Genomic DNA, 25,806 nt, shown 5'->3' with positions numbered 1-25,806 from the left:
ACTCTCTCTCTCTCTCTCTCTCTCTCTCTCTCTCTCTCTCTCTCTCTCTCTCAACATGCATTAATAGATAAGACTATAAGAGTATGCACTCAGAGGAACACACGGGCCGGCTGAAAAAAATAAGCACGGAGTTTCAGACCATCCATGCGCCATGCAGCCATATATAAAACCATTTACTTTTTACTAACAAAAAGAAAATCATAACATATTTTGGGGATGAAAGTTTAATATCAACAATTAAAGAAATATATCAAATATATGCCATAGCAGTGTAACAAGTGGCCTACAAGTACTACTATAGCTAATAGCTAGGCTTTGAAAAAGCTGATACATACATACAACATTGGTAGCTTTTTCTGGGCTATTAATTAAAAATTTGGATTTTGGGAATTGGGGTCTATTTTGAAAAAGCTGATCACATACAACATTGATTGATCATGCAACTGTTTCATCCATATAATCATGAATGTTAATGTGATTGGGGGGAGGGGGTGGCTTTTATAATTAGCAAAACTTGGCGGACTTAAATGCAAGGGGGTACATGAAGGAGTTTGAGTAAGTGAATCGGATAATCTGACTGGTCTTCAAAGGGTTTCCTCCATTGACCAAGCAGTCATCATATGAGAGCCTCTTGAAGATGGTTGGGTTGACTATTCTTGCAGAGGCAAACCATCCACAGTGGACATGGATTTTTGAAGGAGCACATGACCCAGAAACACAGGTGTTCACAATCTGTACTATGTACTGTGGGATCCCAGATGTGGAATCTTTGCTTTGTGAGATGCTGATGTCTCTGTTTTCACAACTCCCTGATCATCAATATATGATCGATCATCAAGAAGACTACTTTAGAATTAATATTATTAATATATTTAAGAAAAAAATATATATATATATATATGGACCACGTACAAAGGATGAAAAATGATTACCTTGTGACAAAAGCTTTCTGTGGGTTGAGTTTGCATGTTCTGATTCCATTGTTACTGACTGGTTGTTGTCTCCATGAAATGAATACAAAAACTTGTCTGAAGAACCTGCAGAAAATAAGAGTCATGTAATATACATTCACTGATCTCTTTCATCTTGATACAAGGATTGTATATCTATACATATATGTGTGTGTGTGTTTGGAATAAGTACAAAGAAACTACGTACAGGGCAGATGGGTTTGTTTGGAATAAGTACCAGAATGTATTCCAAGATTGCAGAACACAATCATGAACATGATGAGCAAGTAGAGGAAGCACACATGACAAGAGTTCATGATGATGGTCTTTTAGTTACAATGTGAAACTGCAAAACAGAGTTTTTCAGGTATTGGCTTCTCATATAATGTGCCTTTCTTAGCTTTTTCAAACTGCTTGATGGAAACCAATCAACAACTATGGAATAGGAGGGTCAAATTAAGTAAGGTTGTATGAAGAAGATTTGTAGGGTTGGTGACCCCTATGTGTTGGGAGAAAGTACAATAAGGGCTGCAGGCTAAATGGGAGGAGAGTGAGGACCACAAACTAGTTTCATTCTATGTTTATAACAGTCTTCTTCATTTTAAGCTATTTCTCACTTTTATTCTTGCAAAGGCAAGAGAGCTAGGAAGCAGCCATTTAATGGCACAATGGCAAGAGCTAGCTATTTTCCATGACCCTTTTGGTCCTTCCAATTATTATATTATTTCAGAACTACCCCATAAAAATAAAAAAATTGACAAAGTGAAAAATTAGAAAAAAGAAAAGAATTAAAACTCTCTCTATCAAGAATCAGATATGCCATGCTTAAATGACAATACTTAGTTGTGTTTTGAGTCAGATCAATGTCTTTTAGTAGAGAAATTATAAAAATTCGTGGAAAAAAAATAAAAAACAAACAGCAAATTAGTCTAGTTACTCTTCACCAAATATAAATGGCTGGCACAGCGTAGCCACTTCAAAGGAAAATTAATTTTAAACCAATGTCAGAACTCAATTCCACTTTTTACCCATATATTGCCCCCTCGTTGTATGATAGAGCATTTCAACATGTATATAAGACTAGAAATAAGACAATATATTATTATATTATATTTCCATTCCTAGCTTTTTCACTTAACAACCAATAGTACTGATCACTTCTCTTATAAGTTTTAACTAGGGGTTATGGAATGTGTGCATAAGATCGAGGTGTTTGTGAAAGAAGTGTTGTACACATATGTAATAGCTTTTTCTAATATACATCGAAAATTCCCTATAGATATTAAAGACAAGAAATAGCGTAGCTAGGGTACGTGGAGGCAATGGGGTTCTGATCCTATTATTTTTCTAGAGACAAAAAATCTGACTCTATTCTATTTTTCTTAAATAAAACTGTTCCAAACTATTGGAGTTTAAAATTTGGAGATTATAGATTAATAAGTAAGTAATGACCAATGAGTAGTATAAATTTTATAGATTTTTATTTTAGTTTTCTTTCTTATTCAATGAAGTGGATGAAATATTAGAATTTCAGTTTCGTGAACATGAGGTTAATTTGGCCCCTATTATGATGAATTAATTCCTGACTCCACAACTTAAGACAAGCTAGGGCAATAAATATTAATTAGTTTTGGCATTAATTGGATTGATTTACCTTTTGTTTTTGGTCTGAGATTAGGGCATTGGCTATGAAAATTTTCATCAAGATTGGGTTCCTTTTTTGTCTCCATAAAGCAAAAACCTAGCAATTGAAAATATAATAAATAAATAAAATATATATGTATAGGAGTTTTGGGGGATGTCTGTTACATCATATCATAGCAGAGTTATTCACGATGCCTGTTTCTGCAGCTCATGCCCTGTTAATGTCCCCATCCAATGGAACCATTTGTTGGTCAAAAAGCAGATTTCTCTTTCCATTCCACACGCTCATGAATCTTCAGATCTTTCTTCTTTCATCTTCCATCTTTATTTTATTATTCCAAATTATTCTTATTATTTCTCTTCTCTGTCTCTCTCTTTGTCTCTTTGAGCATTCTGCATTTCTGTCTTCACAAGACCTTAGACAGACTTGACCAGTATCTAGAGAAAAGACAAAAGTTCGTGACTTGTAATTACAAAGGTACAAAAGGGTACCCTAATTAATTAATGGTCAGAACTCAGAAGACCTACCTAATAGGAATTAGCCTTTTAGCTATCCTTTAAAAAGCATGAGAAACTTTCTATTTTCGCTTATAGTCTGGCTTATATGAGTCAATATTGTGTCTACTGTCTAGAGTCTAGACCCAAGTCCCCCAAGTCCAAATTCAAAAAAAGAAATGCCTTCCAGGGCTAGCTCTAAGCAATTAATCACCCATCAACCCCATACATGCATGACCCATATATGATGTACAAATATATATAGGGTATGAATAATGTCAACCTTATCATCGATCTATGCATATGTAACCTGCTGGTCTCTTTTAAAAGTTATTCATATATTGACCAATCAAATTTTAAATCTATATGAGAAACTTAGCGTGTGATTAACTATTAGAGTCCACATGTCCACCGACCATCAACAATTGACTCTCATATATTCATCTACAAGCGTGGGGATTTACTAGCTTATTTACACGTACTAGCTATCTTTTTCTAACACAGATGAGATCATTAATTTGTATGAAACAATAATACATAAGGTCTCATTTTCATGAAATATTAATGCAATCTGACCAATGCATATATAGTGTATACAAGTACGTAGAAAGTAAAGTTGCACACGTAAGTGAGAAGGGCCAAACTGGAATAAAACGTAGAGACTCCTGAAGAAGATTCACAAAGACCAAGAAGATGCTACAGACCGAAACTTCATTTGTCCAAGGAAGTAAGGAACAGTGTTAACTAAGTAATTGTCAAAGAAGCCAATTAATTTGTCTCTTCCTTTGCAACTAAAACCCTTGAAGATTTACATTTGAATAGTTGATTATTTTTTATTATCTTTTTTTTTTTTTTCTACGGTCGAAATAATTAATTTTCCCTAGACTAAAAAGAGTAAGGTAGTTACAGGTCATGTTCAAATTCTGCCAAGGAACCAAAAACGCGTCTTCCCCAAATTAGAGTACAATATATAGAACATATATATATATATATATATGTGCATGTGTTTTCCTGAAAGTTTCCTCTAAAATGCAACAGTTCCAGACACGTACTGAACATGCCTATTGCCTTCACTAGCTACCTAGCTACCTTCTTTAATTTGTTTCCTTTTGTGAAGAAAACAGTTGATGTATGATTCTGGGGCATTAGGTTTCTTATTCTATTTGGCTTATATATGGATGCATATATCTTCATCTTTGTAATTATTATTGCATGTGTAATAATATATATAGTAACCTACGTACTGCTAAGAGCGTCACCCACCTTACTCTCAGCTGCTTAATTACGGAGCACGTGATGGACTTAAACATTGCATGCATGTGTGCATCTTTATTTCACATTAATATTTCCTTTTCGATCTTCAATAGTAGATAGCTCTAATTAGGGCATCTAAGCATACTAGAGATCAATCTATACCCTGATTTCTACAAAATATAAACTACTTAATTAACTAGGTCATGCACAGCCATCATAGCTAAACCCTAAGAGCAGATATGCATTAATTCTTATCACATCAAATAAATAACATGAACCAAAATTCATCATGATCAGTCGCATCCCGTCCAATCTTCAGTAATTAATAATAATCACATTAACAGTGCAGGTGAGTGTGTGAGTAGATATAGGTGTAATTGCTAGAAATGGTAAAAGGTACCAAATCCATGAATTAATGGGTCGGTGCTTCCATTTGAGTTGGTGATGAAGTTAATCGGTTAGTTATTGTCCCATATATATATATATAGTACGTGTTAATATTGATAATTAATATCCTTCATATTTTATCAACATTTTTTTACAGTGAAGAAAATCAAACCCTATATCTATTCTAATCCTAACTCATCGATTATTTCCTTATCATTTCTCATCACTTAATCTAACTTCAAAGATTTAATTATGATCTTCATATATTTAGTTTAGTTATTGTATCTACATGCACTTCAAAAACAAATGTTTGTATGTAGGCGTCGTTCAAGTATCTATATATATATATTCATGCATGTATGAGTGTATGGATTTATCACATGCTTATATCAACATATATACTCTTGGTTTATGATAAAATTAATTTATATCAATTACATAAAACAGTCTTTCATAAAAAAACATAAATACAGTCAATGTAATCGCTATATATTGGCATATATAAAAAATAAATATGGTTGGCTTATTTGAATTTCTGACTTCCCATACCTCAAGAAAAAGAAAAAAAAAAAAAAGAAGAATCAGAAAACGACTTTAATTAGAAGTCTAGAAACTGAATAACAGATGGAGGGCTTGGATGGAATTATTGAGTGGACGGCCTCCTATAGTGGCCACCGGCCTCTTGTTTGTTTAGATAATTTGGACAACAAAATTGGGTTGCGTTCCCTTTACAACTACACGCACGTGTGTATTAAATTTAATGATGGAGTAGTACGTAGTCTACTGCACGTGCATGTTCCCAGAATCTCAGGGGAAGACTCAAGACTGAACTAAGAATTCAATTGGCATATATATGAATATGAATATGATCGAATAAATATTAATTGTGAGTAGTCTACAGTCCACAGTTTAATGTATGAGTGTGACTGTCCCAGTGACTCAGTGAGTGAGTGAGAGGGCCGTGGATACTACTGAATGGACCTCATCCATGACATCTCCTTCAAACATTTTTATCAACCTTCGCCACCAGACAGACAGTGCATGCAGGTCAATCATGTATGTCAGGCCACTAGGGTATCTCTGGAATTCCCATAATAATTTTATCGGAATCAAGCTTGGAAACTCTTACAACATTATAGAGGAAAATACTACTAAACTAGAAGTTGGTTGGTATAAATTATAATTAGTTAACCAACATAACCAAATTCATGGGACCATTTTTAAAATGTTATTAAGTTTCATTCATTATCTTTGTAGAGGCAATACAGTAATCCAGATATAACCCAACCCGGAGGCTGAAGCCCAATCCAAATAGTTTTTGCTTGCTGAGGCAATACAGTAAATTACAAAAGGCTATGGACAGCCCAATTAAAGCCCATGCAAGCCTCTTTTATCCCAAAACTTCAACCAGGGTAAAGTGGGGTTTGGGGTAATATATATGGGATGAATCCTATATAGTATATACGATTCAAATGCTGTAAGGTTATATCTGCACTGGAGCTAGCCCTCGGAGGCTCCATATATCATTTGTAACAGGTTCTCCATTAGCAATTCACTATAAAACTTTGGCTCTGCTTCTCATCTTTAGTAAAGGAGAAGGCCGGGAGGTTTCCATCTGAACTTCTAGCTTAGATGGGTCTAGAGACAATTTTCTCTTAACAAAAGCATCCACATCAAAACCATTCTCACTTTCCATGCCATTGCCATTAGAGGAAGGACCAATGGACTCCCCATCAGTCTTATTTTCATTTGCGCCTATAATTGTTCTCACAGAGTCCTGTTGTTCTTGTTGTGAGTCCCGGTCCAACTTCAAGACTTTCTTTATCCTGTCAAGTGCTGGGTCTAGGATGTCTAACAATCCCATAACCCATGAAGCATCATCCACAACTTCAGTGCGCTGTTGCAAGAAATCAAAAAGAGTGGTGTTAGAAGTTGAACTTAATTTCTCACATATAAGATGCTGTAATTATATATGCTAATTACTAACTTGCTGGAAATAGAGGTCACGAATTTCCTCTGCGCGGACAGAGTTTCCTTGATTTTCCTCTAATGATGCCCATGTCATCCATGTGACATAACTTTGAGAATTTATATTTAGAGAGGACCTAAATAATCTCCGGGCTGCTGATAGGTTGCCATTTCTCTGTTCTAGAACGCCCCAAGCCTGCAGCAGAAACAGATTGTCATTAGCATGCATGTGGTTCATGTTGCTATGGCATTGACCTATGTTAATCTTTTTGCTTAGAAACTTGATAGAGAAGATGGGAAGTTCCACATTCACATAACTGATTATACAAAATATAAGATACCGGATACCTAACTACGGCCATTACCTGTAGGCAACGAGCAGCAGTTTCACTAGTTGAGTCGATAGACAATGCTTTTTGGTATAATTTCCTTGCTGTCTCTATGTTTCCTTCTTTCCATTCCATCCATCCCCAAGCCTAAACACCCCAATATTTTGCAATCAGTGAATTAGTTTCATGTTGAATTCACAATGATGCATGAATACACAAACAAGCCCTGTAATTTCCAGACATATTTCTATGAGGTTATTTTCAGAGTATGAAAACATTTAGATAAAAGAATGTCAAGGATATGCAACAACGAAATGTAATAGTCTATATGTCTGACTGAACGCCCAGTGAATTTTAACATTTACACTACCATCACTAAGTCTGACTGATTCCAATTCTGCTTCTAGTCCTATCCAAGAGCATTCATTCATATTTCACTTCAACCAATTAGCAGTATACAAGTCACAGATTCCGTTGCACCATTCACACACATATTCTATAAGGTGGCCATCTCAAACAGATAAGTGGTATCAGGTTTATCTCTGTACCGATGAGAGATTCTTACCGTCCACACTGGTTGATGCCTTGGATCCAACTCAGATGCTCTCCTGAACAACTGTCGAGCAAGATTTGCAGTTGAGTGCTTATATTCCAATAAAGCAAGAGACTGAAGGAGAACTGGATCCCTTGGATTGAGTGCGTGACCAATCTTTAAAAGCTTTCTTCCCTTGTCAACATTTCCCATATTAGCTTCAAAAATTCCCCAAACATGCCATGCAAACCTATTCTTGGGGCTTGCCTGTATTGCTTTCTAGATATGGAGGAAGAAAACATAAGAATCACAATGATTAGCATACAGAAAGTAAAGCGAAACAAAACTAAACATAATCCAATTTAGTATCTGAAGCATGCTAAGAAAAGACTGCTGCAATGTCCTAGTCTACAAGTAAATGGAACTGATAGTCAAGCATGATCAAGGTAATAATAAATAATCACCTCAAAGAGTTGCCTAGCAACACGGTTATTTTCCTGTTGCATCTCCAATTGAGCCCATGCCTGCATCGTAAGAATTTGATAAATACAAGAAGAGAAACATTTCAACAGACTACAAAAGACATGGAAAGTCACTCAATACCAGGGAAGCCCTGCATTGGATAAAATGATGACTTACAAGCCAACTGGCACAGCTTTTGGGATTGCACTTAGTGGCCCGCTTGAATAGAAACCGAGCCTCTTCATATCGATTTGCTTTAGCCTCCAGCAATGCAAGTGTCTGGTATACGTACTCGTTCCCACCACAAAATTTAAGACCTTTAGCAAGCAGATGCCTTGCCTTGCTGATATTTCCTTGTTTTAGCTCTAGAACTCCCCATCCATGCCAGGCAGCAATGTGTCTCTTATCAGCAACCGTGGCAGCATCAAATAATTCCCTTGCTCTCCTTGTATTCCCCATCTTATTTTCCAAAACAGCCCAGCACTGTAAACAACCACCTCAATTAATGAAATCATTCAATCAATCTTAATCTATTCCCACATATGAATTTCCAACAAGGTACTTTCTTTTGAATGCCTGACTTGTTCATAGTTAACAAAGAATCAAAGACAACTAAATGATTCACCAAATTGGGCATTATTAACTCCCTCTTTTGTAGTGAAAGGAAGACGATATTCCCATTTTCCAACACCAAATCCAAAAATACATAGTACTCATATTAGCAAAATCCCCAAACTAACATGCAGCATCAATAGCCTAAATTCTTGTAACCAGTTCAAATTTCAAAAACAAAGAAAACCCAACCTGCCAAATATATGGATTTTCTCCTTGAGTAGCTTGGCAACCTTTCTCATACACAGCCCGAGCTTCCGCGGTCTTTGATTGTTTGCTTAAGGCCTTCCCCAATGCCACATAAGCTCTTCCATCTTCCGGCCAAAAATATATACACTTTTGCAAAATCACAACAAACCTACTCTCAGCCACTCCCAAAAAAAAAATCAAACAAAATATTTCCAATTAAACTAGAAAAGTAGATGCATAAACACAAACATATCCGATAGTTGTATATGCTATATACCTTTTCAAGTATTTGCTCTGCTTCAGCAAACCGATAGTTTCTGGTTAAGATCTTAGCTCTGTACAATGCCAAGTCCAAGTTCACCGTTAACGGCTTCTCTTTCAAACCCAATTCGACCCCCTCGTCCGGCTCAAATATCGGCATCTTCTTTGCGAACTCGGCAAGCCGCACATCGATGACCGATGGTGTTGGTGACGGCTCGTCACTCTCGCCGCCGTCGTCGTCGGAGACTTCCTTCGCCGGCCTGCGAACCACGAGCAGTCGTTTCGAAGAGTCTGTCTTCGGCACGGCATTGGTTCGGCTCTGTTGGTCTAAAACGGTGGCGTTTGAGGAGTCGGAAGTGGGGAGCGGTGTCTGGTCGAGGACTGGTGCGGCGGAGTCCCTTGAAGAGCAACGCGGAGGAGATGAGAGAGAACAAGGAGGAGAGTGGAGGGGTAAAGTGGGGATTTTGAAGGTGAATTTGGAGAGGGTGTTAGGGTTTTGGGAGGTGGAGAAGAGAGTGAAGTTGGGGTTTGAGGAAGGAGAAGAGAGAAGGTGCATTTCTTTTCTGTCTTAACGGATTAAACTGTATTGTCTCATCCTACGTTGAAACAAATGTGAGGCGGGTAGAGGAAGAACCCTGCTTGTATAATTACCATTCTACCCTTCCTTTCTATGATTTGCAAAGAAGCCTTCGGACGTGTACGCTTTTAGACCGTACTAAGTCCTCCTCTATTTGATTTATTTTTAACCAAAAAACTATCACCTAAATTATTATCCAAAAATTGATAATTTAAATCGGTGTGTATTAAATAGAGAAGATGTACTAAGTACATGTACACAATCCAATAACTATTTTTGATCTATGAATTGGTTTCATATTCGAAAGGATATTTTAGTCATTTGGAAAGATCGCACTCCAGACTAACGGTCACTCGCTGAAGGACCCTTTTTATTTGAAGTGAGAGAGACTGAGAGGATATATTTGAGTGTCTACTGGTGCACATTTTGCCACGTTTTCACTTCTTTCGTGTGGTTCTGGAGAGGGCAGATTTTTATGACACGTGGAAGTCTCTTACTGGTACAGGGATCAAGATCAGATATTTTTGTCAGACCAAAAACAAATCCATTTAAATATTTGAATATCCAAAAAGAAAAGAAAGAATGGAAATTCCTGCCACGACTGTTGCATAGAATTCTGATGTATTTTCTTTGTCTTAGGTCTCATATTTTTTATGCATGATCAGTCTTAAAACATAACATATTAACATTAATGTACATCTTAAGCCTCAGCTCATCCCTCAGGCTTGCATAGCAGGCAGAAGCTTTAGCTCACAAAGAATTTGGGAGATTTTTGGACAGAAGGAAACAAGCTTAGTTGACCTTGTCTACCACATCAATATACATAACTGGATAAAATATGCATGCACGCAAGAACGGTATTTGAGTGAATGACATGAGTCTAATGATATTCTGAACAAAATTTAACACTACAAGCCCTGAGATCAAATCTAACACTACAATGAAAATGAGACATGGCATTTATTTTTTTCCCAAAACAACCTATACGCCGCCCCACCGCCTTCTTCGAGCTGGTCTATGTTGCTTTGTTTCAGCTGTTTCAACTATAAGATCAACCTCAGGCTTGGACCACTTGTCTGGCTCCTTTTTCAAGGTGATTGGCTCCTTAAAGCGCTCCCAACGTTTCTCCATTTTTGCCTTTGTCTCAAGAATCCTTTGGTTGTCACATCCTTCTACAACCTTATTCCCATTGGAAGCATTTTCACTATCAAACATTCTCTTTTTCACATTGTGGCCTTGTGCTGCATATTCAGAAGCATGTTTTCTCTGTAAGGGATATCCTGTATTTGGTTCTTCTGTCAAAATCTGGCCCTCCTCCACTTCCAAATCATCATTCTGTGCTGTAACTGGAAACTTATCGAGCCCCTTCTCATTATTTTGGTTGCATCCAACTTTTGGGGTGTCAAATTGGACTGCCCTCACCTTCTCAGATTCACTAGAATCCATTAAAGTTGTCCGCTCCCCACCAGTCTCTGGATCCATATTTTCAAGCCTACCATTGCACATCAAAGTTCTGCCTTTGGAGCATCTTCCAGAGGACTGCAGTTTATAGTCACAAGGAAATGTCACACATTTGCAAATTCACTCATTAAATGGGTAAAAGAGATGATTGGACACATGCAGCAGAACACATCATAAACAAAATTCAGAAAATTTTGTGCCCTCTCCCGACACACAAAAATTTACAACGGCCACAGTCACGCCCTGTTCCCATCATTTGACCCCTAATTTCAAAACCAAAAACTTGTAAACAAGTAATATAACTGCAAGATCACCATCAACATCTCAAGCAATTTGTATGCATAGGTAATCTTGATTCACAATAGGCATTCTGTTAAAAGTTCAATATATAAAGCAATGGAGTTTTATGTTCATATATAATGCAGCTGTAGTTAAGAATAAGCTATGGATGAACTAAAGCATAAACTACAACATCTAGCTTTTGCAAGGAAGTGTGCCAAACATGTCTTTTAAAGAAGTATCTGTTTTGTGGCCAGCGACCTTGGTCAATTGTATTAGGTGTGGGCATATGCCTAGCCAGTAGGACATTGTACATGGCTGATTGCTGAGTCCTGGGTAGACATTACTAATCCAATGTTTTAAGTTTAAACTAACAGAGCAAATAACACACAGACAAAGACTGAGCATTTTGACAGCAAGCTAGAACAAACTTCAATAAATAAGAACAAAAAGATAATGGTTAAATAGGGAAGAGTCCCTCCTGTCTTCTCCCCATATATTCAATCTTCAATCCAGGTATGGCCTAAAGGATTCCCACAACTACGGACGAGAAGAATCAAAATAATTACAGGAAAAACTTTGAAATCACGTAAATCCAACAATGGAAATGGTGTATCAACATTCTAGAAATCATAATTATTGGACTAACTTCCAAGGACATGGAAGAAAGTAGCTACAAGCTTGTAGAACAAATAAACCCCAAAGATTGAAAATAAAAACAAACATGGAAATGAGAACATGAAACTGTACAAGATACGAAACGAGAAACTAGATAATCTCCTTTAAACATGAGACAAGTCATAAGTATGAAAACCAGTCACCATTAACTAGCAGGAGCATGATGTAATGGATAGTGTGGAAAAAAAGCAAATTTGAAAAGAAATTAAAGAGTACACACACGTCGCATATTGGATTCATGCAAATAATATCTATTTTGCTAAGTTGAATAATAAGATCTTAACAAACAACTATTATTTTATAATCAGCAATCAAATAGAAAACACCTATGTTACTCAAATAGTTTAGCACCAACATTTGATTTGTAAGGTCTGCAGCATTCTTCTTATTTATTGGAGAAGGGGGAGGGGCAACCCTGTTTTATCCTGAAGGTGAATAAACCAACTTCACATGTATGAGACCATGTTATGAGATTTTTAATTAATGCCTTGATGATTGAAGGGGAGCCTCTTTTTCCCCCTCATTTACATGCTCCATGCCCTGGACCTAAGAAGCTCTTGAGTTGGCCTGAATGGCAACTCCAACACTTAAGCACATATAGACAAAGTAGAAATTGTTAAAGAACTTCATAAAACGCATCATTTGGGAGAGGGGAGAGGCAGCATACAGAATTTTTTTTAAAAAAAGAAAAAAAGTAATCATGCAATGAGATAGCATCGACCAGAATAAATAAGGCTTGCTCAACTCATTTAGAGCACTTGTATAAACAAGCACAGTGATACAAGGTTCCACCCTCGGTTCCCACAACTTTACCTTTCCTTCCCCAACACCCAAGTCACTTGAATCTCTGCACTCCAGGACTGTCTGCTCATGCTTAGCCCTATACATCTTAGAACTTCTATTAATACAGTTAACACTACGTATCAATCTTTGCTGCTCTGATCGCATATCATCAATATGTAATTCATCACGGGAAGAACCATATTTAGCATGAAATTTTTCATGCCTCGCATATTTCTGAGAAGAAGAGGATGCCTTCTCAGAATACAATTTGTCACCATGACGCTTGATAGTTAACTGATTCTCGGTCCAGTGCAGGACTTCAGAACGACAGTTAGATCTTCTCCACCTTAAATGATCATTAGGATAAAAGGTATCTTCAGTTCCATCAGCATCATCATGACCATCAAACCAATCATTCTCTTTGGATTCCTCAGAGTAAATTTTTCTCCCATGTCTCCAATATCTTTCATCAGTTGTTCTTGAGTAAGAAACATCATTTCTTGGTGATATGGAGTGACTCCACCTTCCTTCATCAGCTGTGTATAATTCTCTGTCAGACTGATGGGACAAATATTGATTTTCTCTGTGTCCGCAATATTCATTTTCAGTTTTCCCAGAGTATGAATCATCCAAATAAGAAATGGGACTTTCAACATATCCAACCCTTTCCCCCGAGTTTTTTAATTCTCTCCTGACATGTGGAAACTGCCTTTCATCAACTTTATCCAAAGCATTCCTTTTTAGATCATTGGATGAAAAATATCCCCCAAATTTTTCTCCCACAAAGTGATCTTCATTATTATAATCAGAACAACCGCCACTGTTGGGTATCTTCTTAAACTGCCATTTGTTGCTCTTCCTCTTCCACTGAGTATCCCTTTCTTCAACAGTGTAGGAGGAATACCTAGAATACAATCCCCTGGAGTCCCTGCTGGTGAGAGGACTCCTCTCCTTGATGAATTGTGTTCTTCCAAAATGATGCCAAACTGTATCCCTATCTTCACAAAAATACGCCCTTTTATTCCAAGTTTTTATGACATGTGGATCTAGCTTGTACTGGAACTTGTGACTACCTTTTCTGTTCAAATAATTTCTATTAACTGTCTGAACATGGTTGTCAGCATATCTAACACCATTATGGCAGGAAAGCTTTGATTTTTTATAACCTGAACTATCTTCTCTATCAGTACAGCCAAAATCTTGCAGCCTTTCCTTCTGTCTGCGATAATTCACCATGGGATCCCTGTCATACAGGTCCTCTGTATCATGATCATCTTTTGTGTGCATCTTTGGCTTAACAACACTGTCAAGCCTCCTATCCCGATGCTTATGCTCCTTTTGAGCAGTACTTTTACATGTGGAATAATCTTTGATATCAACTAGTTTTCTCTTGATGGCATTGCCTTTTGAGTTCTTAAAAGATGATGTGACAGACTCACATAGTTCAGTGTGTGAATTCACCGAAGACCTGGCAAGAGTAGGAATATCTTCTGGATCAAAATGGACACTACTATTTTTGGATGCTTCAGAATCACTTGCAAAACAAGATGAAGTGGGGTTAAGTTGACAGTCATCACCAAGTGATAATTGTGCTTCCATCATGCATTGATCAGCATAGAAAGTATTCCTGCCAACACTTTCGGTTGTTTTATTTGTGATTTCAATGGCTTCCAGTGGGATAGCATTCACCCCCTCATGGTCATACTCGTCCAGATCAACAATCTGGTCATTTCCGTGATTATCAGAACCTATTGTCAGTGGATGAGAGGCACTGGTCTGCTGGGAACACCTGACGATACCAAGACAAAATATCTGTATTACATGTGCCATAAGAAATTGTAGATAAACTTTATATATGGAACCTACTAGCCATATTTGTTACATAATTAGAATATTTAGGGCCCAGCATCTAACAGAATACGAACCTGTCTAATCTTATGTTTCCTTCCAGAGTTCCTAACAATAAATCATCTTCTTCGGCAGTATTAGAAGAGGGAATAATTCGGCCACCATCTGCATCAAATTCTGCATTTTCAGATGCCTCAGGTGCATTGTTATTTGTACGGCCTTGCTCCTCACCAGAATTAGAGGTTTCCTCAGTGAGGTCCTGCACCGTGATCTACCAAATCCTGTAATTAGTGATAACACAATATCAAGTAGCTGCAACATAGCCATTAGACAATTCAAAGCGACAGCACACCTGTATCACAACATCAGAATCCCAATTACGTGGATGCCTCCTCATATCAAAAGATGGTTGGCGTTCAAAAGTACTGTCTTCAATCTGAATTGCTTTGCCTTTTGGCTGAAACATTTAAAAGCCAACAAGTAATAATTATCACCGTAAAGAATATCACATGTGGAAAAGAAGAGGAAAACAAAGGAAAATTTCTTAAATTCTGAGATACTAGTCTCACCTGTCTCACTCCGCAATCAGTAAATTTTGATGAAGGAGAAGCGAATTTCCTTGATCCAGCATGATTCATTTCTTTAGACATAGTTTCATGAGTGAATTTCTCATACTCGGATCCAGCTTCTTTAGCCTAATTATGTAAGCAAGATATAACGGGACCGTCAACACGAAAAATTTAAACAATGGTTGTGGTGATATAATAAGACTCCCAAGAGATTCAATTAAATAACCTGATGATATTTTGAAGATTCTGAGACAGGGATCCCACGCCGGAGTTGTTCCTGCAATGCATCTAAGTATTAGATTCTATTTATCAAGTTTTGTGTCAAAGAAAAGCAGTGAGAACCACTTGGCCATAAGGCCAGACCATTAATGGCATAGCCACAAGTTACTCAGCATAGAAATTTTCTAGAAAATCCATTTCAACCTGCGGAACACCAAAATGGGATCTAGAAGACTAGCACGAGACATGTACTATACCATAAAGTTGTTTTAAATTGATAAGCATGCCATTATTTCATTTACCAGGGAGCTGCAGTACTGTTTCCAACTGTCCTCGTCAAAACCAAAATTGAAATAATCTGTCATATCAACTCTAGGATGCCTCCATGGCTTTTCCTCAAATGATTCAATATTTACATCAAGTATGGTCCTGGAAGAAAGAAAACAAGCATGTTTTTTTGTCAAAAAGTTTAGTACAGAATGCAAGGCACATATGCTCTACAGAGTACAGAGCCGAAGTCTTCTTTTTTCAATTTTCTTTCATGGAACTTGACAAATGGACAAGTGATCCATTAAAGAAACCAGGTTGGTGCAGATTAAAATTTCTTTTGCATTTACTAACCTATACCAAGGAAGTCTGAAACCATATCTATTTTGAGCCACCACTGAACTGGGTTTACCACGAATACAAGTAATCTGAGAGATTGACCCCTTCCGTTGATTGCACATACTACTATCATGGTCTCCTCTAACCAACATGGAAGACACCAAACCCACAGACTCATTGGGTTTTACATTGCTTGGACAAGTAGATCCTTGAGTCCTTATATACTGCACAAATCATCAGCACCTCTCAGTTAGAAAAGTAGTGTCACATAAATAGCTATTTCATACGGAAAATTATCCAATGTTGGAGTTGAGCTACCTAAACATCCAGAAACCAAATATGGTATTTATAGATATCCAAATTCAGTTCTGTCAGAATAAATACTCTGATTATATATATGATTTTATAGGCACTCTTTTTGTTCAAGTTTCTGTAACCACTGATTGAAATTTACTCGTTTTCAAAACTAAATTTGTCTCGACAATTAGAATACCTTGTACTCTTTCATAGCCACAAAACCATCATCATCATCCTCATCCTGAGGCTCATCATTCTTCATGCACCCTCGGCCTGCAATTGGAAACTTAATATCCTTACAGTCCTCATCGTTCAAAACTATGTTGAGGTCATCCTCACTGTCACTTCCACTGTAATCCTCATTCGTTTCCAAACCCGAAACTTTCTCATCCAACTCCTCGCAGATAGAATTGGGTGTCTTAGAATCGGAGACAAAACCCAATTCAGAGCTAGGGGTAGCGTTCTTTGCATTGTTATTATTATCATTTATATCTTCATCTGGTTCTGTATTGTATTGAGCGAAGTCCGGTACGCCATTGATGGCTGAGACGGCCTGCGCTTCGACACCAGCATATAGTTCTCCAAAATTATCTTCAAAATCCTCCATTGTTTATAAATGGTAGGATTGAAGAGGGGAAGTTTTCCTAGGGTTTTGCCTGATAGAAAGCCTCCATTGGTGACGAAATGATGATAGAGCTTTGGAATGCTTCATGTGACAAAACCCCCCAAAAACCCTGAACCCTAAAACACCACTTGGTATTTACTATTTAGTGTCTAAAACGGTAAAACCCTAGGACAGACACTGACACTAACTACTGACTCAGCATTTAGTTAATTTCATTTACTTTCCTTGTTGGACGCATAAATTTGGTCCACCAGAAAAGAAATGATGATTGAAGGTAAGATATATATCATATATTATAGAAAAACTTACAGAAGTAACACACCGCTAAGGCGCTAAGCATGAGAAAAATCAGTTATTAGAAATAGTAACTATTAAAATTTTCTAATTTAATAGTTTTCTTTTATCATGCTTATGCACCTCACCAATCACCACTAGTGTAGATTCTTGAAACGATGTGCAATTTTTAAGTACATTTTTATTTTTGAAACAACAAAACCATGTGTAGTTCACCATTTTTTATGATAATATAGCAAACCTTGGAAACAAAAGAAAAAAATTATAATACAATTACTCTATTATCTCTCACTAGATGGACAAACATGAGGCATAAACTTAAACCATCTTAAATTCAAATCCTCACAAACATAAAAAAATTAAAATTTATATGATGCCATGTAATTTACAAGTGATTGCAAATATGTAGACTCTTTTGAACAAAGTATCCAATATGGGAAGGGAATAAGTTGAATAATTTTCCCCATTTCCCAAAAAAATAAAACAAAAAATATCACTCTACTTAACTATTGTTAATATTACATCATTGTTGGTAATTGGTATGTGTACTGCATTCACAAAACTCACCCCAAACCAGCTCTATAGGAAGCTTAATTATGCAGACATTGATCGAGTATTACATTTGAAAGCCAACAGTATTGATTATTCACACTTCAACGCACGAGTGATCTCCCATGAGATTCCATCAGTTTCTAGCATAAGAGCATCACTGGGTCCATAACCCTGCCTCTTGCAATTTACAATTGCAACCGTGAACCTTTCATTCTCTAATGATGAGGGGTACATAAATTGTTCTTCCTGAAATAAAAATCAAAACTTCAATAAACTATAACATCAAATAAACAAACAAGTAGAAGCATTTTCTGTCAAAAAAAAAATAATACAGATCCTCATAATTAGATTGTAATCTGGTTATGATAACTCTTAAATAGCAAGTACATTCATTTCAACCTACTTCCTTAAGCCTAGAAAAATATTACATTATTTGAGTTCAAACATTACCTCAGGCAGTTCATAGAATTCATCAGGAGATATTTGCAGCAACTCTGCAGCAGTATGACCAGTACACCATGCAAAAACTTTCCCACTCTCGTCCGCAAGAGTGATTTTCAGGTGGAAAGTGCGGATAACTTCAGCATCACAACTCTTATTACAGAAGCTGCATTCCACGACCCTATCAGGTTTCTCTGTAATGAAATGACCACATACGGCATGTGAAAATCTTGTGCTGACATGAAGCTGAGTCATTTCCAACCACACCTGAACTGTCTGTCCACATAATAAAAGATAATTATAGCAGAAACTCCAATCAAATGTTTTTATCATGATTACTAGCCAAAAAAAATTCATGAGAAACCATACCTGCGTAAAGCTAGTCTGGCTGGATAAATCAGAAAGGTTTGACAATTTATGAAGACAAGATGAGTTTAGCAATGCTGGCAAGCAACTGAGGTTGAAAAAAGAAGCTCCAGCAGTATTCTCAAACCATGATGCTTCCAGGCTGTCAAGCAAATACGTTTTAGTGGAATCCCATCGATAATAGAATAAATGCCAAACCATACTACAAAACCACATTTATAGGAACGAACAAAAAGTGTCAAACTATTACTAAAAAGGACTTATTGCCAAGGTTGGAACTAGCTTTAACCAGCCCACATATTAGACATTACAAAATGACGAATTGACAATTCTTGAATGAGCTCACCCCTTCCGCTTTGTCATAGAGCATGTCAGGCCTGATATGTACACTGTGTGGCCAAGGCTTAACCTTCCCAGTGACCTAAGAAATACATTGAAGCAAAAAAAAAAAAGTACAAATGTGAAATTTTTAATCAAGGAGGGGGCAGTAATACCAGTTATACTAAATTAACTAACTTTTTATCCATACCAATATTTCACAAAATGTAACTTTGCCCAAATTGCCCCAGTGGTATCTTCAATTCTCAAAGAGAAGATAGCTTCTGTGGTACATCTTTCTTTGATAATATCGGTAACAACACCATAAAGGCTGACGCGGGTCATCTTGTCATGAAGGTCAGTAATGAACGACTGCACAACTTCACACAAGTAAGAGATGTTATTAAGAAATTAAGAACAGATGAATAGGCAAATGCTAACAAGAGATTCAGGTATTAAACATTCAGGCAGTTAATTTCACATGAACTTGGATGGTTGCATAGCAAGTAGATAAAAACAGTATATGATTTTGAATGATTGCATAAAGCAATAATGGATGATGGCTGAAGAACAATGATAATAACCTACAAGATACAACTTGGACAAATGTAGAAGGAACCAGTGTATAAGTTGCTATGCTGTGACACTTAAAGCTTCAATGAATAAATCATATTCAAGAAATTAATGATAATGCATCCTTTTTAGAAGCACGATAGTCATAGCTTCTAACAGAGATTAAATTAGAGGCATGGCTATATGGTAAGAAAAATGAGGAAGAATAAAGGAAGAAAACTCACTTGAAAAGGATAACTACTGAAATCAATAGACCCATGAGAGTCACAGGGCAAGGAAACTTGAGAAACTTGAGTGGGATTTAATGTGCTCAGCAGTCTTGATCCTTGATACTTATTTGGTGTCAGTGATATGCATACCTGATTAATTCAGAAATTTAACTCTGTATCTTAAGTGATAACTGATTAGACAAACAATGATATATGACTTACTTGTTCCTCATGTTGAATGAAAGGCACCAAAAACAATTGTGTTGTACTACCAAATTCAAGGCAAACTCCAGCATTTGTTTCAATAGCACTGTCTACAGAACTTGTGATATACGGTCTATCCAGTGCAAGCATACTTCCCATGCTGAAGAAATTCAGTTATGAACATACATTGGAAGAAAGTATCAAAGAATGCAATCCGTTGCTAGAGTTTACCTTAAAAGATTGGCTAGGACAACCTGCTCACCCCACAGCAGAAATTGTAACTTGACACCATCATTGTCAACAAGAGTGATTTGTTTCCTCTGTAAAGTTCCAAACTTTCCATGAACTTCCAGTGGCCCAATAAATTCAATTCTATGCATAAAAAGGGAAAGCAAAGTAAGCAATTCCCAACCAGAGACAATTGACCCCCACTAATCAGTGAGAACAAGAAAACATTCCCACATCATCAAAACTATCGTGGTTATGAACTTATAATTTCAAGGCACATCTATATAACATCTCATGTTTATAGGAACTCGTTTGATTATCACCTCTTCTCATCATTACAACATCTGATAAGAATTAACTCTTATAAAATATATCTCATACTAAAAATTGATTATGGAATCAGAACCAACAAATTTTGGATATTGTTGAACTTAAAAATATATAGAAACAATTTATCTTACCTTGCATACAATGAATAAGAAACGTCTTTATTAACTGCATCAAGAGAAACTGAAGAGAATGAATCTGAACAAAACTGAGCTCCTAGCAACACTGCATCACCATCTTCATCCTACATTAGTGAAAGCAACAAAAATGTAAGGACAAAAATAATAAACACCCCCCAAATCCTTTTCCTTATCCCAAGGCTGGGCAGTAGTCAAGTTTGAAATTACCTCATCTAACAATACCACTAGATATTCTGTTGGCAACAGCCGCCGATAACCAGATCCTCCTCCTGTGGCAGGACGAAGATAGCACCCAGTGAGGAAGATCTCCCTCCCTTTCTTGAGGATCCCATTATGAGGATCTATCAAGCCATAGTATCTGCACAGACAAGTTTCATGGGTTTGTTTCAGGAGAAACTTAACTGAAACTGTAAACATATAAAAGCAACAAACGCCAATACTAAAGAGATCCAGACATGTACATGTGCTATTGTGCTTATTTGTTTAAACACCATTGCTCATTGAATTTCCAAGAATCAAATACACTGCTGATAAAATCCCAAGGAGATATATGAATCATGTGGGTTATTTCTTTTGCTTCCTAACAAAGAACTCATACCCAATACTGCAATACATAAACAGTAGTTTACCTGCGGTGGAGATAAATATCAATGGTATTGGAGCTCCAATAATCCCCCAATGAAAGCATATAGATGTTGGTACCTGAAAAAAGAGAAGCAATGTCAAATTGTCAACAACAGAGATAATAACACATTGCAGCACAAATTTTCAAAAATCGAAAGACTACCTGGGAGAACAAAAGCGTCGACAATAACAGCTTCCAAGACACTGTTCAAGGACAAGAAATTCTTCTCATAAATGGAGTCGATCGTCACAGTGTTCGGAAGCTTCCTTCGCTTATGCTTCTTCCTCAACTGCTTCACACATTCCGGCATTTTCTTCGGAGGTCTGTCCCTATGTTGCTCACTCCACGCCTACATAGAAATCAACACAATTCTCATTATGTTTTCTTTTTTTCTTGCTTACATTTTCTCGGCAACCAAACAGAGAGAGACGGGTTTGATTAGAAAGCGGTACCTGAGAGAGGTCAGAGAGTAGAATTGCGGCGGTGACGCCGCTAGAGTAGGCGCTACAAGTCTTGAGAATCCGAGAGGCGACCCAGTTCCAGCTGGGCCCACTGGTCTCCGCTCCATTTCCATTCGGGTTCGAATCTTCGTCTATTTCAGGCGAGAGAACGGACCTCGCGTAATTGATGAATTTGGGAAGTGGGTCTTCTTGAACTCGTTGTTCTACTCGCTGCTGATCGATGTCCATGTCCGAGTTGACCGAGTTCATTTCCACCGAGTTCGTAACAAAACCCTACTAATCTTTCTAGGCACATTGTCGGGCTTTTTAAATGGGAGGGAAAGGAACTTGTACGCCTTTTTGGCGCGGGTTTTGAAAATTGTTAGGCGGAATTCTAGAGGACTTATTTGGGCCTGGTACATAGCCCATAAGGGCCACTGGCCCATACATTTGTTGACTTGGCAAAGGGTGGCCCCAACTGTTACCTCTTATGTTCTTTTTTAATTATCATTTTTGGGAATTTTGTGATATGTGACTGTTGCCTTGCAGTGGATAAGTTTTTGCCAGTAGTGCTACATATACCACATTTTTATACCATAATTTCATACCACCTTATGTGGCAACTTACATGTCATTCATACATTGGATAATAAAAAATAAAAATAAAAATCCAAAAAGAAAAAAAAAAACTTTGTCCAATAAAGTAATGACACATCAGATGGTATAAAAATGTGATATAAGAATGTGATAAGTATAGCATTATTCATGTTTTTGCTGATACTATGGCAACTGTCAAGCTTGGCAACTGTCAAGCTATAGTGGCATTAGGTTATTAATACCTAATTTCTTCATTGGCAAATTTTCGATACTGTTATGAAAAGAACCAAATGAATCATATCGAATAATAATAACACAATAATTACCACAACAAACGTGTATATCAAATTAGCTGCATTGTCGTATTTCATCAACCATATATGGAACCTATTCCTAAACAAATTATCAAAACTCGCCCTTTCCCCACTGCAAATCACAAACCAAAGAAAGGAGAAGATGAAAAAATTGCATGGGGATAAGAAACTGGGAAAAAAAAAAAAAAACCTAAAAGATGTACTGTCACAAACATTGCAAAAGGAGTCCGGCAAGAAGACACTCGAACCAGCACTATGCAAGAAACTTCACATTAGATTGAATTGCCCTTAAATCTCACGTTTCAGAACCACGCTAGTGATCCCTATAGGAGATTTAGGCCGATAATGTTCATCTGTATCGACCTCTTCAATTTCCTGAATGGCACATTGTATTCAAGGATTATAAATTAGATACTATCCAAGTCTAGGCATGACAAAAGGTTACTGAATATAAGCACAATTTTATACCTGCACCACATCCTCTCCTTTGATGACGCGTCCAAACACAATAAGCTTATCATTTAAATCTGGTATTGGTGCAGTTGTGATAACAAGCTCAAATCCTAGTTTACTCTTTGTAGTTCCGATCATAAAAGCTTCATGCTTTGGACTATACAGGCAAGAAGACGCTATCAGTTTTGTGACAAAGAACCAAATGCCAACCAATATACGAGATCTTTATGAAATAAACCTTGTAATAAGTTGACTACGAAGCTTCCCTTTTGATATCCAATCTTCAGCTACTCCAAGTCCTTGGGAATCTCCTCCTTTAATTACATAGTGTTTGATCACGTGACTGAAGGGCATCCCTCTAAAGTGTCCCTTTTGACTGCAAAACTAATGCGTTAGAAGCGTCTTGAGAATATAACACAAAATTACACACAAGCCGACTGCACACAGTTATATATGTTATTGCTAATCAGAATATTAAAACGATTTCCAAATATTGAAGTTCGGATTTTATTTGTAACAATTGTACTAATCAAAATATACTAGGGACCTAAATGCAGACTGAAGTCGACATGGTATCTGCATCACCAACCTTTCAGAATTCATAATTACAAAGGAAAATAAAATTGATGACAATGTCATGCTTATACAAAGAAAAGAATATGCAAATAATTAACACCTACGAAAAGAGCTTTTTTATTACCAGGAAATTCAAGAGGAAAACATTTAAATGGACCACCTATTATAGGTTAAAGTAGTTCCGGCTATTGGTAACAGCTATGCCCTAAGTTCCAACCCTGCCCCCTAATTTTAATTTTATTCTCACTTTATAGGAAAAAAGATTCAAATAGAAAGATGATTTTCGATAACTATGGATATTTATGTATGTATGTAACTATGTAAGGATATATGCACTGTTGAATACTCACCATAAGTCAATAAATCTATCCACTACTTCTGGAGAACCATCCTTGTAAAGTTCCACTGTGATATCACCTTTTGATGTATTTAAAATCTAGAAACAGAAACGGAGGGAGAGAGAGAGAGAGAGTGAATAAGTAACAATATAGATGAGCAGAGATAGGTGTGTTGTGTGCTGCATTGAAGTATACTACCAAACATACAACATCAGCAGAATGAATAGGAATGAAATGCTTTAAAAAAATCAGTGCATGTATTAAAGTACCCCGCAACTGAAAGCCATCACTGTTGAATCAAGAACTTTGCATGACAGCGTGCAAATCTCAGCAACACAGTTGAACATTGTGCAAAACAAAAGTTCATTCTCGAAAGTTGGCATCCTAGTTTTGCTTCCTATTAGATTAAGTGACTTCTTAAACAGTAGTAATAAACTAATAATTGCTAAATTTTCATGAATCCCAAATAGAACAATTTTTCTTACAAACAAAGCCAAGTCCAGCACTGCTCATTTAGAGCCAAAAAGTGATTGATAAACATTGCCATCCTAACCAAATCTAACCACGGCACTGCCATCACAACCAAGCACACTATCTTAATTTTAGCAGTCAGAAGTTGAAATTGCACCCAATATAACATAAAAAAGCAAGTTGGCAGTTGACACAAAATATGTGTTGAGAGACTTACAGCATAACTCGGAAGCTCGTACTTCTTTGCCAACCCATCAATATCCTAGACCACAAGAAACACAATAAAGTTAGTCAAGTATGCATTTACCCACAATCATTGCAAAACGAAAAGATAATTACATAACTGGAAAAAAAAAAAAAAAAAAAAAAACCCCATTTCAAATAAATACCTCTAGAGAAGATAAGTCAGACCCTGATTGGTTCAATGACCTACGAGCAAATTAGCGCGCACAACAAAATAAGTAGCTGAAATTATCCATATTAACACCAGAGCAAGAAAGAAAAAATCACGAAGGATATGGAAATAACCATAAATAGAAGAAATGCTTGCTACCTTCTGGACCAATAGCGATAAGTGGCAACTAAGGACAAGGCGATCAAAGCGATGATTAAATTGCACATAACTATGGTAGTGATACTGATTCGAGTCGGCCCCTTTTTCTTTTTGCTTTGAATTAACAGAGCCTGAGGCTTTATCCGAGCCATGAGCTTCGAATTTAACTATAATTCTGAAAGAAAAGAAAAATTCGATGATGCACCTTGATCCCCAAAATAATTGGAAGCAAAACCCTAAAAATTGAACGATTAAAAGGGAGCAAAATTGAAATTTGTGAGGGCTTACCTTCGGCTTTTGAGCTTTGATTGAAGATTGAGGGAGTGGTTTTAGTGAGGTTGAAAGCTTAAATCAGAGAGAGTTGAGTTAGGTGTGTAATTTGATTTCAGATTTGTCTAGTTTACGCGTCTGTTCGAGCTGAGCTTCTTGCTTGGATTGGAATTAGACCCATTAATTTTCAAATATTTCAAATTGGTGGAGCCCACGTGAGATTATTCGACGGAGAGCAGAGCTCTTCCAGATCACAGAATTGACGGTCGTGATTGAATCTCTGTTTGTTGGTTTGGGCTAGTCGTTTTGCGGCGAGGCGGTCATTTTTTAGAGAAATTTTTTTGATATAACCGATGTATCGTCACGTGATATAATTAATATATGTGTCATAATATAGGTGAATATTATTAATATTATATTCTATTGATATAAACATATTATCCAATAATATCCTTACACATTAAATTAATTATACCACGTGGATATATTGGT

At 36.8% G+C, this 25,806-nt stretch overlaps 5 protein-coding genes across 5 annotated transcripts; all 5 read right to left on the bottom strand.

Annotated features, from left to right (window-relative positions):
- Window positions 1-504: 504 nt before the first annotated feature.
- On the bottom strand, window positions 505-1,267 carry LOC147294436 (protein TAPETUM DETERMINANT 1-like). Its single transcript, XM_086231192.1, has 3 exons — window positions 1,189-1,267; window positions 933-1,037; window positions 505-809 (listed from the first exon to the last, which is right to left on the bottom strand). Exons 1-3 carry the CDS (start codon window positions 1,265-1,267, stop codon window positions 505-507), a joined length of 489 nt encoding a protein of 162 aa, XP_086087318.1.
- A 4,609-nt stretch (window positions 1,268-5,876) lies between these two features.
- Window positions 5,877-9,695, bottom strand: HCF107 (high chlorophyll fluorescent 107). The gene is made up of 8 exons (XM_086234130.1): window positions 9,100-9,695; window positions 8,826-8,969; window positions 8,199-8,504; window positions 8,024-8,083; window positions 7,593-7,838; window positions 7,064-7,174; window positions 6,718-6,894; window positions 5,877-6,627 (listed from the first exon to the last, which is right to left on the bottom strand). Exons 1-8 carry the CDS (start codon window positions 9,637-9,639, stop codon window positions 6,286-6,288), a joined length of 1,926 nt encoding a protein of 641 aa, XP_086090256.1. The 5' UTR covers window positions 9,640-9,695; the 3' UTR covers window positions 5,877-6,285.
- Window positions 9,696-10,425: 730 nt separating this feature from the next.
- On the bottom strand, window positions 10,426-17,036 carry LOC147294434 (fip1 motif-containing protein). The gene is made up of 9 exons (XM_086233263.1): window positions 16,597-17,036; window positions 16,119-16,327; window positions 15,800-15,926; window positions 15,505-15,555; window positions 15,279-15,404; window positions 15,062-15,166; window positions 14,787-14,980; window positions 12,892-14,650; window positions 10,426-11,199 (listed from the first exon to the last, which is right to left on the bottom strand). Exons 1-9 carry the CDS (start codon window positions 17,005-17,007, stop codon window positions 10,642-10,644), a joined length of 3,540 nt encoding a protein of 1,179 aa, XP_086089389.1. The 5' UTR covers window positions 17,008-17,036; the 3' UTR covers window positions 10,426-10,641.
- A 685-nt stretch (window positions 17,037-17,721) lies between these two features.
- On the bottom strand, window positions 17,722-22,152 carry LOC147294433 (Nucleic acid-binding proteins superfamily). Its single transcript, XM_086231554.1, has 13 exons — window positions 21,755-22,152; window positions 21,465-21,651; window positions 21,307-21,379; window positions 20,885-21,035; window positions 20,672-20,781; window positions 20,214-20,354; window positions 20,001-20,142; window positions 19,794-19,928; window positions 19,208-19,368; window positions 19,025-19,099; window positions 18,682-18,820; window positions 18,322-18,588; window positions 17,722-18,117 (listed from the first exon to the last, which is right to left on the bottom strand). Exons 1-13 carry the CDS (start codon window positions 22,010-22,012, stop codon window positions 17,962-17,964), a joined length of 1,995 nt encoding a protein of 664 aa, XP_086087680.1. The 5' UTR covers window positions 22,013-22,152; the 3' UTR covers window positions 17,722-17,961.
- A 525-nt stretch (window positions 22,153-22,677) lies between these two features.
- Window positions 22,678-25,468, bottom strand: LOC147294432 (Cyclophilin-like peptidyl-prolyl cis-trans isomerase family protein). Its single transcript, XM_086231555.1, has 8 exons — window positions 25,333-25,468; window positions 25,045-25,219; window positions 24,881-24,920; window positions 24,709-24,753; window positions 24,033-24,118; window positions 23,345-23,482; window positions 23,122-23,263; window positions 22,678-23,028 (listed from the first exon to the last, which is right to left on the bottom strand). The coding sequence occupies exons 2-8, from the start codon at window positions 25,194-25,196 to the stop codon at window positions 22,942-22,944; spliced, it is 690 nt and encodes a 229-aa protein (XP_086087681.1). The 5' UTR covers window positions 25,197-25,219; window positions 25,333-25,468; the 3' UTR covers window positions 22,678-22,941.
- Between the last annotated feature and the right edge of the window lie 338 nt (window positions 25,469-25,806).

The sequence above is a fragment of the Dryas octopetala genome, chromosome 2 (assembly GCF_963921425.1).
Source record: "Dryas octopetala chromosome 2, drDryOcto1.1, whole genome shotgun sequence".
NCBI classification, from domain to species: domain Eukaryota; kingdom Viridiplantae; phylum Streptophyta; class Magnoliopsida; order Rosales; family Rosaceae; genus Dryas; species Dryas octopetala.
Note: the sequence above shows the minus strand (reverse complement) of the source record. Positions and strands in the feature narration are given on the sequence as shown.